Source organism: Dryobates pubescens, chromosome 17 (assembly GCF_014839835.1).
Source record: "Dryobates pubescens isolate bDryPub1 chromosome 17, bDryPub1.pri, whole genome shotgun sequence".
NCBI lineage: Eukaryota > Metazoa > Chordata > Aves > Piciformes > Picidae > Dryobates > Dryobates pubescens.
Genome location: NC_071628.1, coordinates 7,741,944 through 7,757,486, shown reverse-complemented (window position 1 = coordinate 7,757,486; position 15,543 = coordinate 7,741,944). Strand labels below are relative to the sequence as shown.

The window sequence follows — 15,543 nt, the reverse complement described above, 5'->3', positions numbered from 1 at the left end:
CCTCAAACCTCTTGTGATGTTGACACATGTTTACATACATCCTGAAGCATCCAAGTGTCATACAGGTACTGGGCAGGATATTATCTTGTCTTCTAACATCACACTGATGATTAAAAACACAAAGTAGAGAGCAAACATAGTGAGCCCCAGCAGCTTGTTCATTTTCCATTTGCATACAGCAATTGAGATGATCACAAAGAGGAGCATGAGGAAAAGGAGAACGATTGCACAAAACAAACCATTGCTACTGACTGCAACTGAACTGAGCCCATTGAAGACTGAATAAAGGAACCAAGGAACTGGCAAACTGCAAGGAGAGGAAAAATAATTGAAATAAATGTTTTAAGGCAGTTAATTTTCTGCATCATAACTAACCCATTTTTCCAAACTCTTACAGAAAGAAAATGCATGATCGCATTTAGTGTTAACTCAGCATAAATCTAAAATTGATGTTGCTCACATCAAAAATTGCATTTGGATGATATTTGAACTATCAGGATGCAATCCAAGGACCTGAAAGGGCTTTTAAAATAACAGCTATGAAGCAAGTGTCTCAGCGTGCTCTCACAGAGGTGAGTCCTGATGCTTTTTGCTGAGAGAGACAGCACAGATACTGAGCCTCAATGGCAGAGGATCTGACTGTCTCTGAGGCACTAAACACGGGTATCCTGACTGTAAATCTTTTACTTAGCCACAGATTTGTTGCATTTTAATCTCAAAAAGGCAGTCATTTTCTGTTGCCTCAGAATTAGGTGAAGATGGAGAGGACTAGGTTAGACATATCTGTCGTTCCTGGCTGGATTAGAGTTTTAAAGAAAAAAACCAAAGTAACTAGTTGCCCAGCTGCCCTTCATTTAATTACATCTAAAATGCCATTAATTAAGAGGTTGTTTGGAATAAAACCAGCTTGCTTTATATTTCAGCAGAAATTAATCTCTTAGCATTGAACTAATACTTACCCAACAGTGATGTCAAAGATATTGCTGCCTACAGAACTGGAGACAGCCATGTCACCCAGGCCTTTCCGTGCAACAATGACACTGGTGATGAGGTCAGGGATGGATGTTCCTGCTGCCAGTATGGTTAACCCCATAATCTCCTCTGATATCCCAATTGTTTCACCAACCTAATCAACACAAAGCTGCTGTTACTTTTGGAATGTGGAATTTAATTGCTCTGTGTAGCTTTAAGTTTTGTGCCATATTTAAGATTATAGAATGACTTGGGTTGGAAGAAACTTTTAAAGGTCATCTAGTCCAGCATTCTGATTTCCCTTAAACATGGTAGCATTTGCCTTCTTCACAGGATAAAAAGTTAAATTATGTAGTGTATGCTGACCTCTGATTTACTCCAGAGCATAGAGTATCTGATAAGTGTTGACAAGACTAAGCAAGGTCATGCCAGTTACAGTGCAACTCTTCTGTCCTATGTCCACCTCTTCTGGATGTCTTCCACCTTTCCATCTCCAAATTTACTATCAGCTGTGTGTGATCCCCTGAGAGCTTTGGGAAATGACAGCCTTCAGATTTATGGCTTGATCAACCGTGCTGTGAAGGTGCAATATATCACTAAACACAAATTGTGGGTCCGGTTCTACAAGATGCAAAGTGCCGTTTCCCAGAATACCAGGTGGACATTAAGGCAATGGGAGTTGAGATCATTTAGCAGCTTCCAGAATCAGACCCTGTATTTTCTGAGCATTTTAATTAGGGAAGGGATAATTATGTTCTGCATAGAAGCATTCATCAATGGAAAGGCAGAATTAAGATAAATCTTGACGGCACTTTGCCTTTCACTGATGCACAAATTCCCTTGGATGCTCTCGAAAAAGAATGACTCCTTGTCAAATCAGAAAGAATGAAACTGAAAATTCCCTTTGGGGTCCTAACAAAACAAAATTTCTGCTGTTTTGATGGATGACTGCAGCTGTAATTCATCAGATAAAAATGCCACAGTGACACTGCTCCCTCTCTCTCCATCTACTTGTTCTGAAGTGTGCTTGTCTGCAGAGAGAACAAACCTCTCACCTGGTGAGCCCACCACACCATGAGGTAAGAGAACGCAGCGATCCAGATGATGGAGCCGAAAAACGTGATGACAAAGAATTTTTTAGAGTCCTGTTAAGATCAAGTTTGAGAAGAAAAACATGGAGAAGTTTCAGGAAAGTTAACAATCCCCAAGGAAAATTATTCACCTGAAACACTTCACTGCAATCAATTGTTTCTACATGCACTCTGCTCTCTTTAATTGTATTTATTTTTTGTCAGCTTGATTAGATGACCAGTAGTTGGTTTATTAAATTAAGTCTCTGGAACTGAGTTAAGCTGCAGCTGGAGCTCCTGTCCCACTCCCTGCAGCACTCTACATGTGCAATGAGTCTAGATGTGGAAAAACAGAATGGAGGACTCTTGCTGAGAGGAAATCTATATTTTAGTTACTGAATCCAGTAGCAGAAGGAAGATGGATTCTTACCGCCTTTCTAACATCAGGCAGAGTGCTCCAGAGAGGGAAGACAATGGGAAAGAGGAAAAGGTAAATTGCTTGTTTTTTCCTAGTTTCTGGCCATTCAAGAGATAAGGGCTCATCATTTCCATCTTCTTCTGTGCTGTCACCATCACTGTCTTCCTCGCTCTCAGAGCTGCTCTCTTCTGAGGTATCACTGTCTGAAGAGGGCTGCAGGTCAGAGAAAAGGCAGAAGACCAATTGGTTTTCCCACTAACAAGGAGCTCCACAGCATTTATTTGCCATGGCCTTGCCCTGGCAGAGGCCACATCTGTAACACTGCTGAGGGCAGCCCCAGCCCATATCTTGCTGTTCTGAGGCAAATCCCAGGTGTAACCTGTCTCAGTGCATGTGTTATATTAACTGATTCTATTGGTTAATGTAGAACTGACATTCAGCTGGGGGTTTGACACAAGTGAAGCATTAGTTATCACTTTGAGAAGTTCCACATCAGAACAGCCAAATTACATCAGCTGAAAGGAAGGATTTGGGAAACAAACAGAAACATGTACTGATGGTCACAGGACAGGCAGCTGCTTGTATTTTCCCTTAGGTTGGAGTAGTCCTCTAACCTCAGAAGAGTCATTTGGGGAGGAAATACTACAGAGTATCATCTGGTGTCATATTTTGGACCTGATTTGTGTTTGTGAGCTGAGATGCTTCAGCTAGCACCTTAATGTATCTCATCACTACCCGCACAGTCTGGTTATAGTTGTTGGTTGTGGGTGATGAGTTGGGTCATGCCCCAAAAGCTCTAGAGAGGGAAGAAGGAAAGTACTTGTGAGGTTTGGTCTGGACTGAATGTTGACTGTCCATGATGCTTATTTCAGTACCTGGCCATCCTGTGGTGCATCTGCCTTCTGTCTGCTGGGTTCAGAGCCACTGACAGGAGTTACCTGGACAGTGCTTGGTGCCTTCTTTTCCTCTTCTACTAAAAGTAAGAAAAAGGAATACGACTTAGTCATGTTAGCATCAGGTGGTTGCTTTCCCCTTGATCAGGCAGGTTTGAGTTTCTTAAAGACATGTGTGGCATCTCCTGTTAAATACAGCCTGCTTGCTTGGGTTTTCTGTTTCTCTCTATTTTTTGTGGATCATGATTACCAAAGCCAGGCACCCCTACTGCTCCTATGACCTCCTACCTGAAACTGCTGTAGGAGGCACATAGTAATAACAGGGGAATGCTCATTATCTGATCTACAACTGATGAGTGTTTCTTGCTTTCAGTCTGGATTCTGAACATCTTATTAACGCGGCTCTTAAAACACAGAGGAGATGTAAAGCTTTGTTTCCCCTATGTTTTCAGTAGGGCATGGCATTCTCCAGGGAGCTGCTATTCCTCCAGGCTTCTGAGAAATGTCTGTTAGGTGCTGCCAGACTTTAATCCTTAATCGTCTGGTGGGTATTCAAATGCAAATAGGAAAATGCTGACACATACAGGGAAATAACTGCAGTGTCCTCTGTGCTGTTCCTGTGTTAGCCAAGAGGAATGCAGAAACCTCTGCACATAACAGGGTGGACGTAAAGATAACACAAGAGCAGAGGTGAGAGGGGAGTGTCTGGCTCTCTGCTCACTCACAGCAGGGGTGCTTTTTAGACTGTTGTAATTTAGGGTGAGGGCTCCCCTTCACATGTCAAGTCTGTCAGGTCAGTAGGATCTTGTTATCCCATGACTTGCTCTGGGATGGGGTGTTACAGGGTATCTTACCCTGAAGTGGGTGGGCTAATCCAGTGCTATATACCTCACAGCTACACTAGGGAGCAAGGCTAGAGGGCAGATTTTCAGGAATGCATGTTTTCAGTGAGTGCCATTTGGGATTTCTGAAACCAGGCTTCAGAGTTCACTGGGACACTTTCAGCTCAAAGTGGGAGACAGTGTGATGATGCCCATGGGATGTGCATGGCTGCATCTATGCACCAACAAAGCCTGTGGAAATTCCTAGTTCAGTAAAAATCAGTGCTCACACTGAGAATTTACTTGTTCCTTAGTATTTTCCTCAAATTTGGTCTCATCTACACAGGTGAGGCCCAGTGTTGGAAGGCCCTTAGGGGCCTGCTGTATCGCAGCAGGGTCCTGGTGGAGGTGCGGCCTTCCTTACAAAAAGTTTGCTTGTTTCCTGGTATCTCCAGCCTCCCTGGTGGCACAGACCTATGTTGCAGCTCAAGCCAGCTACTGCCTCTGAATCAGCTCAACAGCCTGCATGTTTATCAGCAGAGATGTGAAAAAGAGCACAAACTCTTAGAGGATGCACAGACCCCTAGAATTGTTGTAGACAAAGTCAGTGTGGCTTTTCTCTCTGGAGGAATCTTTCATGCTCTTCTGCAAGCATGCCCAGTTTCCAAGCTAAAATGAAGATACTTTAACAAATACCACGTTTGCAGGGTCTACCTAAGATCAAGCAGCACAGCAGCACCCAGCTGCTCTCTGTAACAGCCTCATTTCCCCTCTCCCACCCTTCTGGTGGCAATGTACTCTACATCCTTGTAGCACTTTCTATTTGGATGCTGCCTGACTAACCATTCCTGGGCCCCCGTGGGGTTGGCTTTTATTGCCCACTGTTAGCAGACATCAATTGATTTCTGCTGCATTATTATAGCAGCCATCTGTGACCAGTAATAACAGAAAAATTGTGTCAGACCATAGTATTTCTTTGCCAGCCCTTGGGTATTGAGTGCTGGGAAGGTGAGGGACTGCAGTGCAAACCGAGGCAAACAGCACTGACTCTTCTTGCACTCACCTTCTGGTTTTGACCCTTGTCCAGCCGGCATCTCTGCTTTGGCCTTGGCTATGCTGCTCAGCACGTCAACCCTGTCTTTGAATTTTGCTGTGGAGGAGAAGGATGCATTCAGCAGCAGGTGTCAGCTGTGCAAAGCCCCCCTTTCTCTGCCTCCCCACAACACATCTACCTCCTTCCTCTTGCATGGGTTGCAGTCAGCACCGACTTCTGAGTCATCTTTCTGGCTGTGGCCCTAGGTTTTGGCTGCTCCTATCTGATTGTAGATGTTTAAATGCTTAGTCTTGTGGCAATTATGGTAGCAATTTGACATGTAATCAATCCTTTCACATTTAAAAGAGAATCTGGATGGAAGAGAAATACAGGGGATACCTGTACTTCATAGGCAGCAAATGCAGAAGGGACAAAGGAGGAGTTTTAATGTGATACCAGCTTGTTCCCAAAGGACTGTTGATTTTCTTTCAGGCTAGATTATGTGTAAGCTAAAAATGACACCTCCCTTCTGCCATGTGACCACTGAAGAGGCTTTCCTGTGCTGCTTGCAGACTGGTGACTTGATGGTAAGGAAAAATAAAACCCTCCTATGCTCCAGTTCTCCTGATAATGATTGATTTCTCTAAGTATGCATGGGTGTTTCCTCTGTTGGAGCTGATCTCAATTCCTCGTGTCCAGGTTCAGCATGGCCCAAGGCACCAGTCTGGTATTGTATTTCTGGGACTGCTGAGGACTTCTTCACTGTAAACCATACTCTGCCCAACTGAGCTGCTTTATTACTGTTTTACAGTGAAGTATGAAATCCTGTGTGTTTCCACAGTTAGGTATTGTGCTCAAATATCTTAACTCCTACTGCCATGGAAAGTGAGCAAGTCAGTGGCTCTAAGAAAAGTCGCATTGTGCTCTGATCTGTATCATCTGTCAAGCTGCCTACCCAATAGCTAAGCTGAGGGACACAGGGCTTGCACATGGACAGTAGCCATGAGAAATTGGCCATGCTATGCTTGTGCAGGGCTGTAAATTAATTTCCTCTGAAAGTTTTATCACACTGATTTAATCTACTGTACCGTTGTCTATGAAACCAGAACATGCTGTTGTCATTTGCCTCAAGGGCAGGGCCCTGCCACTTTGTTCATCACCATGAGACCAAGTTAATAGAAATAGCAGGTCCAAGGCCCTGAGCCATGCAGGCAGATCTGCTATTCTGAGCTGAACCTTGTGAACCAGGATTTTCACTGGTTGGTCAGAGATGAAATGAAGAGTTCTTCTCCCTTGAAAGGTTGGCTGGGACTGAATAGCCTGACTCTTCCATGCTTCTTGTCAATACTGAAACCTGCCAAAGGGCATGTGAAGCACTTTGCTTCATCCCCCCTCTGCTGATGCTAAGCACCAGCGTAGCCATCAGTGCAGGGCAGTGAAGGGGTGACCTTTTTCACCCTGTCTCCTCTGACCACTAGGCAATGAATCTTTCTGTTCAGCTCTTCCCAGAAGCTGTTGCAAAAGCTGCTGTCAGCAGGGTCAGGGCGGTCAGGCTCAGCCTGAAGAGATTATATAAATTCAAGCTCCTGGCTCTCTGCCCTCACGTAGGCTGCAGGCCCTGAGCACCGACCCCAGCACAGCCTGTGAGCATCTCTCTGGCAGGATAAACAGATTAGGTCCAGGCCACTCTCCAGTTCTCATGAGATCAGCCTCATTTATAAAGGTGTTAATTCCTCTGACACACATTTCATGCAAGAGGGACTGAGACTGGGGGAGAAGCTGGCTGTAAGCTGGCCAGATCTGCAGGTCAGCATGGGGAGGAAGGATATCTGTCAGCTCAAGTCTTGCTGGTGCTGCGGATTAGCTGAGCAGAGCAGCATGCTGGCTGTTTCAGCAGCCAGGGACAGAGCACTGCTAATGCTTTACAGCCATGGGGGCTCATTCCTCACTCAGGAGTGTAGACCCCTTTAGCCATTCACTGCTGGTGACACTAAGGACATATCCGTGGCTGATGGTCTTCAGGAAGATTCCTGTTCTACAGATTGACAACATCCAGGCTGGACTTAAGGTGGCAGCTGAGCTTCACCTTGAGTTTGGCTCTTATGTTTAATTAATTCTTCGCTTCTAGTATTTAATCTAACAAGACTAACTTCAACATGAACAGCAGGAAGGATTTGGGGGGGAGGGGGTGTAAATCTGGCGTGAACCTGGAAGATTTGGAGATTGTGCTGTCTGAAGAGGAAGTGAAAAAATCCACATGATTCTTTTTGTCCCTTAGCATCAAGATTCTCTTAAAACAAGTGATTGAATGCTAATGGAGCAAGGAGAAACAGTAACTGCCTTCAGTCTTCTAGGCTGCAGCACTGCCTGCTGCTCTATTCTAGTCTGAATTCCAAAATCAATAGCCTGTTAACTGGGGCATACTGAGAGTAGACAGCTTGATAACCATGCTACTGGAGCCCTTTTGATTCATTCAAAAGTAAAAGTAGCCTTCTGTCTTCTTTCTTGTATGACTAGTGTTTAAAGAATAATCTGATGGTAAGACTGGAGGTTCAGAAATGAGAGGGTTCCTCAGCCTTTCCCAAATTCTTGCTCCCTTTAATTCCCCAACAGTTCCCTCTACTGTCTAACTGGAAGATCTGGAAAAGATTTCATGCTCTGCTTCTGCACTCTTTCAGAGGAAGTGGGGGAAAGACCAGAGCTGCTTGAAATGTCTTGTAAAGAAAAGGAAAAGAAAAGGCCCTTGGAAAAAAAGACCCTTTAGTTTTCTATCAGAAATAAAATTCTAGATGCAATGTAAATGTTAGAACTTCTAAAGTAAAACATCTAGTCTCCTGTGGACAGAGACTTAAGTAATGATCTCTTCCTAATGCAAAAAAAGGAAAAAAAAATATTCTGAACCTCATCCATTGTTCAAATGAGAACTTTTGTTCCACACAAGAGGGGTTGCATTAGGAGCAGTGACACAAAATTGGTATTTCAGACTTCTATTCCTAAGATCTCTGCCTTTGGAAGTTGGTTTTGAAGGGCCAATGCCAGTTCTTTTGTCACATTTTGTGCTAATACAGTTTCTGTGCTGCCCAAGAGCAATGCAACTGCAGCAGAAAGGAAACCCCAGAGAGATCTTAATTCCAGAAGGCTAGGTTAGGAACTGCTGAGCAATAGTTGGCAACCATTTTCTTTTGTAAGAGTGTTCTTACCACAGCTTCTAAGTGCTGATGCTACAGGCATTGGCAAGAAGGAACAAGGACTCTTGCAGAAAGATAAATTGCTTTGAGAACATCTTCTGTGCTGCAGCCTAATTACGAAAGTGTGTCCTGTACAGGCAGTGCTGCACACACTGCAAGAGGACTTTTTGGGTGATTGGTGGTAACTAGGCACTCAGCTGTCCTGAGGATACCAAAGGGCTCCAGTGCTATCAACACAAAGGCTGACCTTGTTGTCCAGATACACCTTTTGGGCTCAAATCCTTTTTGAAAGTCATCCAGGGGAAGTCACTTCATCTTTTTGGCCCAGACCCACAAGACGCTTGCCTTTCTCAGCCTGTCTTGGTGTATTCAGAAATGCATTCCTTTTTATCCAGAATCTCTTTTCTTTAGCTATGAGTTTATGGGGGTAAGAAGAGTCTCCTACAAGGTCTACCTGCAAGGGCACTGGCTCCTTGCTTCAGAGTGCTGTGCTGTTGTAATACCAGTAGCTTGCTTTATCAGAATTGTTCTAAGGCGCTGTTTCTGTCCTAGCAGTGTTGAGTGGAACAGGCACGCACCTGGGGCAGAGGTTTTGCTCTTATCTCAGTGGCATTATTGCACTAAAGAGTCTAGGAAATAACAGCCTTTTGGAGGGGGGCTGTAGCAGAGCCTCACACACTCTCTGTTGTAGTAGAGCTGCCTAAGTACGTGTGGTTACACTCCCATCTAGTGGCTGCTACTTACAGAGACAGGTTTGTCTAGCTGAAATGAGAGGGGGACGCTGTCTTTCAGACACGTCCAAGGTGTCCTTCCAGTCCAGTTTAATCAATGTTCACAAGCTGTGGTTAATAACAGCCTCTTTAGCAAGGCAAGAGACTTATGACTGTATTGAAACCCTTCAGCTGTGTACTCTGGGCTGAGCTGGCTGGAGCAGCACTGGAGCACTCTCCTTGGCCTGGGCTAGCAGCCTCAGGGTTTCGCTAGATCAGAAAGCCAAGTGTGTGCTGGTCTGGTGTAGGCAGATGCTGCACAAAGCTGTTCAGAGGTGCGGGAAGGATGAGAAGGTGCTGGAAGGTCTCTGAGAGGCAACAGTCCCTCAGGTCTGGCACTTTCTGATGCTAAAGGCAATGGCACATCCTCTTGTAATTTTTTGGTTTTATCCATGTCCTGTTGATGTCACTTTTGGGGGGCAGGAAGCAAGGGCAAACCCTGATGAGTTTGACTCTTGTTACGCTACCGTTAGAACATGATTGTTGCCTTCACTAAAATCCGTCTAAGGGGACATTTATCTCTCTTGCTGTCCTTCTCAAGACCCCTTTGTTCCTTCAAGCAGTTTGTGCAGCTGGGATTTTCATCTGGAGAATCCTTTTTGTAACCTCTGTGATAGACACGAGAGGCATTGATCTGCTTAGCTTCAATCTCTCTTTGAATGGACAAGAGATAATCTCTTTAGAACAAGTAGGGCACTGGAGGGGTGGAGCATGGACTGGGCTCGGGAGGAAAACCAAAACCCATCTTTAACATGCTTGATTGTTTCTTGGAAATTAACCTCAGACGTGGAGCATTCACTCACCTTCTGCCAGGGGGTCCAGGGTGTGGATCATGAGCTGGAAGACAGTGCTGCGCATTTGAGAGTTGTGCAGGGAGGCTGAGCTGCTGCCTCGCTGTAGGGCTGATGCAGGCTATGGAAAGGTACAATGCAGCAGTCACTAGCAGTTTCCATGTAAAACATCTCTACCATTGGTTCACCTCTGCCCTGGTGGAAGGTGGAAGCTGATATTCCCCAACCCAAGAAGCAGCCTCAGCATGGATTTTAAACAGCCTCTGCATTCAGGCTCACAGGATGGCTGTCAGGACTGACTGTTCACAAAAGAAGCAGGATTCTACCTACAGCTCCTCAATGAGAATGCAGGTACCCAGATGATACCTCAAATGGACTCTACAATCTGATTCTTGTAGATACAGGAGCCCCAGATTTCACCCCCAAGCATCTGCATCCATACTCATTTCCTAGCAGAGGCAGAGTGAAGGTGCAAAGGGGCATTTTTTTACCAGTGATCAGCATTAATTTCCATATAAGTAATTTATTTGTTCCAAGGGACGGCTTCAGTAGCTCTCTGTCAGGGTACTATATGCTAGTGAGGGTTCTCTGTATTTTTCCCTTCAGTCTGAAGGACTGGATTAAATTTGTGTTGATTGGTGAGGTCTAGAGTGATGTATGTGTATAGCTGCAGTATCCTGCACATGTACCCCATTGGAATGTAACACATGAGCTTTCAGGACTCCCAGCCATGAGCACTGGCTGAAAGACAGACCAGGAGGCAGATCTCATAGCATACAGGACACAATGTCCTGGTGAGATCTGCTAGTCTGAAAAGGTGATTGGCTCTACAGACACCTTCAGATTCTGTCTTTGTCTAAGCAGTCAACTCTTCCTTCGGAAGACAGTGAGTGAAGGGCCCTGGTCTCAGATCTGTGATAACAGCCACATATCTCCCTGTCTGCACTAGCAGTGTGCGGAATCCTCTCTGAGCACACCCTGCTGTGCTCAGGGCATGGAAGTGGGATTTGAGTTCTTCCATCTCATTGGCAAATGCTGATGGGAAGAGGTGGCAATGGTTGGTTGCTAAAAAGGGTGCCAGATCCTCTTTGATGCTGCAGATTGATAACATGTGATACCACCAGTGTCTCAGCAACACTCCTAGCTTCATTAAGGGAAAACAACTTCCCCCAGCACCTTTCATCTGCAAGAGGCTTGATCGGTACCTCATACCAGCAGCCTTTCCCCCCCGTTTAGCACAGAATTGCCCAATCTTTCCAGCACTACAAATGTGTTCCTCCAAGTGTTTTGTTTTAAAACTTCTTTACAATAACAGAGTAAACACAATCCCACCTGTGTCTTTGAGAGCAGACAAGCAACCACCACTGGTACTTTGGGGAACTGCGGGGACAGAACTGCCTTTAGTTGCGTTCTCTAATTTCTTAGAATCTCTGCTTTCTAGGTTGCATTTCCCTCGTTTTATAGCCATAATCAGTGGCCAGGCCCTGGATCCTGAGCTCTTGTTTGACTAGGCACTTGGTGCAGGAGCGTTTCTGTGTGGTTTACACTACAATAAGTGATTTCCAACTTGCCCTCTGAACAATAAGGACACCAACCTTCTGCATATGCTCTGCTGATGCTGCCTGCACAGCATTTAGCTTCTTGTTCAGCTTTTGCTTCACCCATTGCTCTAGGTACACGTTCTGCTTCATGGTGAGTACGTATGTGGCATAGGCAGTCAGTAAAAGGAGGCTTTCCCACCAATCAATGACACTGTCTAGGAAAAATAGGATGAGCATCAGTAAGTCTACAATGTAGAATGAGATGTCTCTAAATAAGGGCCACCATGTCAGGTGGAGTATCTCCCTTGAGAAGAGGGCACAAGTGCCAATGACAAAGAGGATATTAAACACTGCTGAGCCCACAATGGTACCGATGCCCACATTGCTGTGTGAGATGAAGACACCTATGAGGGAGGTGAAGAGTTCTGGTGCTGATCCACCTGCTGCCATGAAGGTGGCTCCAGCCACATCTTCAGAGATCTGCAACTTCTCTGTGATCACTCCCAAAGCAGGGACAAAATACTCATCACACACTATGGCCAAGGCCACAAATACATACATCATGCCAAAGATGTGAAGCACAACCCACCCTTGCCTGCGCTCTTCCACACTGAACAGGTCCTGGGGGTATTCTCCTTTGGACTCATATGGTGGCTTTTCATCTGGGTTGCTTTCACTGTCGTTTTCTGGTTGTGGTGTTTTATCCACTGATGTAGTGATGGGCACAGTTGGCTCAGGATCCACGTAGATACAGTGCTTTATTGTGGGTGCTGCTGTGATATTGTTTGTTTTGGCAGTCTTGTTGCTGGAGAGGTCTCTGTAGGTCCTTTTGACAAGATCCATGGGTTGGGGTGCTGTGTGTGGTGCTGCAAGGGCAGAGGGGCTGAGCTGGAGCTGATAGAGAGAGACCACCAACAATATGGCAAGCAAGAAAAAAATTCGGTTGCGTTGTAGCCTCCGCCTCCGTGGTAAATGCATTTCCTAAAGGACCAAAAGTCAGAGCTGTGTCCAGAAGCCACTGAAGACTTCTCTTGATCAGCAATTTGCACTTATCTCCACCATTGAGTTTCTAGCTGATCTTGAGCATCAGGAGTGAAGCCATATGACACAAGGAGCAGAATCCTGCAAAAGAAAATCTGGTGTGAGGGGGGGAAAAAAAGGTGGGGGGGAAATGTGCTGCAACCTTCCACCATATGGTTAATATTACTTCATTGGCTGCTTTTCACTGGCGGCTTTTTTACTTTCCAGTAAGAAGAAATGGACTTAAATGAGTAAAGGCAGACCTAGATTTAGGTTTCTGACTTTATTTTTTATGACTACAGGCTTTGCTGATTAGAAATCATAGAGAAGAGTTGGCTGAGACAGTCCAATGTGACCTGAATTCTGATTCCACCTAATGCCCACATCCAGGAGCTATTGAAAATTGTGCTTTCACTTTAGCTGTTACCCTGTAATATTAACCATTGGGTCAGGTTAATATCTGCAGGACCAGAGGATATTGCTGGAAATGATGATGCTCAGAAGGCAAGATTGTGCTGTTAAAACCTCCCTCCTAACAGAATAGTTATTCACTGAAGTAACCTTCACAGGAGGATGAAAACTGCTCAACAGTTCCCAGCTACACTGCTCTGTGGCTCCCCAGCCTTGCACCCACAGAATCCAAACCAAGGAACAGTGAGGCTTTTTTTCTTTCCATCTGAGAAGAGCACAAGAAAGACTTGGCTCAGGTAAAACTGAGGGTGCTGAGCAGCTATTTGTTCCTATGACTACATCTTTCCAAGCCTTTCTCTAGAAATCAGAACTGGCAAAGTGGAGTTGTAATCATAGACTTTATTAGGGAGTAATTAGCATAACTTGCATAATTATTTGAATAGCATCTAGAAAGGCAGGGAAATTTTAAGTGACAGAGCCTGCAGCTGTGTCAGCACCGAGACAGCGACTTGGGGCTGGACAGAATTCGATGGTCAGTACTGCTTGAAGGTCTAATGTTGGAATACCACTTTTCATGGATTATCTTCTCCCCCCAGAGTGGGAATGTTACTCTCTTGTTGATCTGGATGTGAGTCACAGTTTTGTAAGCCATTCTCTGATAAGCTCTGTGCAAGTTCGCACACACTTACCCTCTTGCATAACACCTTGTGAAGTAATCAGCCTAAATTTCTTGCAAGACAGGCATTATTATCTTCTTTTAAATAGTTGGGAGGATCACTAAGGCAACAATAATGGGAGAGTGGGAGTACCTAGATAAGTAGATGACATAAGCTTTGCTTTTCCTATGTAAAAAGAGTATAAACATGCATCTGGCAGAATTCCATAATATATATCATAAAGTGTACATTATTCGAAAAGAACCCTTCCTGACAAAGGTAGGAGAGTGAAAAGGATGACAGAGAGAACGGAAGAGGTGTGCACACACTCCTATTTAAACACTGTTTTTACTTCTCTCCTAACTGAGCTCCTTAAAAGACCTTTTGCAAGCAGAAACATATCCAAAGCCAGGATCAACTCTAAGAGCTCTCCATCCAAAGAGCTGTCCATCAGCCTCTTTGTTTCTCTAGTCTTGTAAGTTTTGCATTTCTCTCACAGGTCAAATCCTGATCAACTCCTTTCTCACCTATTAGACTACCTCTGTCTTAAGAGATGTGAAGCAGTCAAGTGAACCTCTACAGCTTACCGTCCAAAGATGCTGTCCAAGAGGAAGAGGAGTACCAAGCGTTGAACACAGTGCTGGAAGCTTCTTTAATGCTTAATGGGAGATGCTATTGCAGAGAGAGACAGGTGAAAATGATCCCATTTTCCTGATGCCTTTGCTGGCAGAGTTCTAATACAAGAGAGGGTCAGATATGAAGGACATATTACCAGAGAAATAACCAATCCCCTTTAATACCTGCAGGCCCTAAGAAGATTAAGCAGTATTGTATAGATTTGGGTCTATCTCTGAAGCAAATGTCTTTGTCTGCTACCACAGGTTATTTTCATTGTGAGGGCAGGTAACTGTCTTTATGACCAGATGAAAGCACTGGCTGTGAGATGTGTCATTCTCATGGCACCTATGGAAGAGAGCAGTGCGGGTAGATCATACCTCTGCATGAAGCAGTGGTCACCTAAACAAGATGACTATAGCTTTATTTTGAGGTGTTTCCTTTTGCTGTCAGACTAGACAAGCCCCTCTGCTGGCCTCGACACATTTCACAGTGCAAGATGTAGGTTTATAACTTGCTGTCTCCTGGAAAAAATCTCTCAGCTCCTGCACCATGGTCACAGAGGCAGAGGGGTGCTGTGGGGGCCACACACAGTCCCTCACTGGCACAGCAATTTGAGGATGGGCGTCAGCAACTCTTCTGTAAAGTGGCACTCAAACAGAGCAGTTCCACAAAGGAAGATATTAAAACACTCCTGACCAAAGATTTAATGGTCATAAAAATCAAATTAATAGATTCATTCCTGTGAGTGTTCAAAACCAGGTTGGGTGGGCCTTTGAGCAACCTGGGTTTAGTGGAAGGTGTCCCTGCCTGTGGCCAAATCATTCTATGAATCTATGAAAATGATGGTTTGATAATTAAGCAAACTGCTTCTTGAAAGGATGGTTTTGCAGGAGTGCATCCATGCTTTACAATGGAGGTTATTGAACTCCCATGCTTCCTGCCACACTTGCAGAACTGTGAGGAAAAGGAGGTTCCCTAGCCAGTTGGGATGCTTACATTTATGCATAGAAGTCTTACATAGAATGGAATCAGAGACTGGTTTGGGTTGGAATGGACCTTCAAAGCTCATCTAGTCCAATCCCTTTGCAAGTAGAGCAGGTTGGTCAGAGCCCCAAACAACCTGACCTGAACGGCTGTTCCAGGGATGGGGCATCCACCACCTCTCTGGGCAACCTGGGCATCTCCCACCTCTCTGGGCACAGTGCCTCACCTCCCTCTGCAAAAGCAGTCTTCCTTCTCTCTAAATCTCCTTCTTTTAGTTTCAACCCATCACTCTTTGTGCTGTCATGGCAGGGCACTGCTATAAAGTCTGTCCCTAGCTCTCTGGCTGGCCCCTTTAAG

The 15,543-nt window shown here is 44.9% G+C and overlaps 1 protein-coding gene across 3 annotated transcripts; it reads right to left on the bottom strand.

Moving 5' to 3' along the window:
* SLC24A1 (solute carrier family 24 member 1) lies at positions 1–15,427 on the bottom strand. 3 transcript variants are annotated; one of them, XM_054168933.1, is made up of 10 exons: positions 15,413–15,427; positions 14,172–14,318; positions 11,552–12,619; positions 9,969–10,077; positions 5,238–5,324; positions 3,336–3,433; positions 2,473–2,673; positions 2,028–2,117; positions 960–1,126; positions 1–307 (listed from the first exon to the last, which is right to left on the bottom strand). In XM_054168933.1, exons 3-10 carry the CDS (start codon positions 12,473–12,475, stop codon positions 58–60), a joined length of 1,926 nt encoding a protein of 641 aa, XP_054024908.1. In that variant the 5' UTR covers positions 12,476–12,619; positions 14,172–14,318; positions 15,413–15,427; the 3' UTR covers positions 1–57. The 3 variants fall into 3 exon arrangements, with proteins under 3 accessions (XP_054024908.1, XP_054024912.1, XP_054024909.1); XM_054168937.1 differs by lacking the exon at positions 15,413–15,427 and having other exon boundaries at positions 11,552–11,708; positions 12,087–12,619; positions 14,172–14,396; XM_054168934.1 differs by lacking the exon at positions 15,413–15,427 and having other exon boundaries at positions 3,336–3,430; positions 14,172–14,399.
* Between the last annotated feature and the right edge of the window lie 116 nt (positions 15,428–15,543).

Coding starts and splice junctions, on each gene's coding strand:
- SLC24A1 (XM_054168933.1), bottom strand. CDS start 12,475: ATGCATTTACCACGGAGGCGGAGGCTACAACGCAACCGAATTTTTTTC. Junction 10,078..11,551: donor CAGCAGAGCATATGCAGAAG/GTTGGTGTCCTT, acceptor ACCTTTCCATAG/CCTGCATCAGCCCTACAGCG. Junction 3,434..5,237: donor ACAAGGGTCAAAACCAGAAG/GTGAGTGCAAGA, acceptor TCTTACTTTTAG/TAGAAGAGGAAAAGAAGGCA.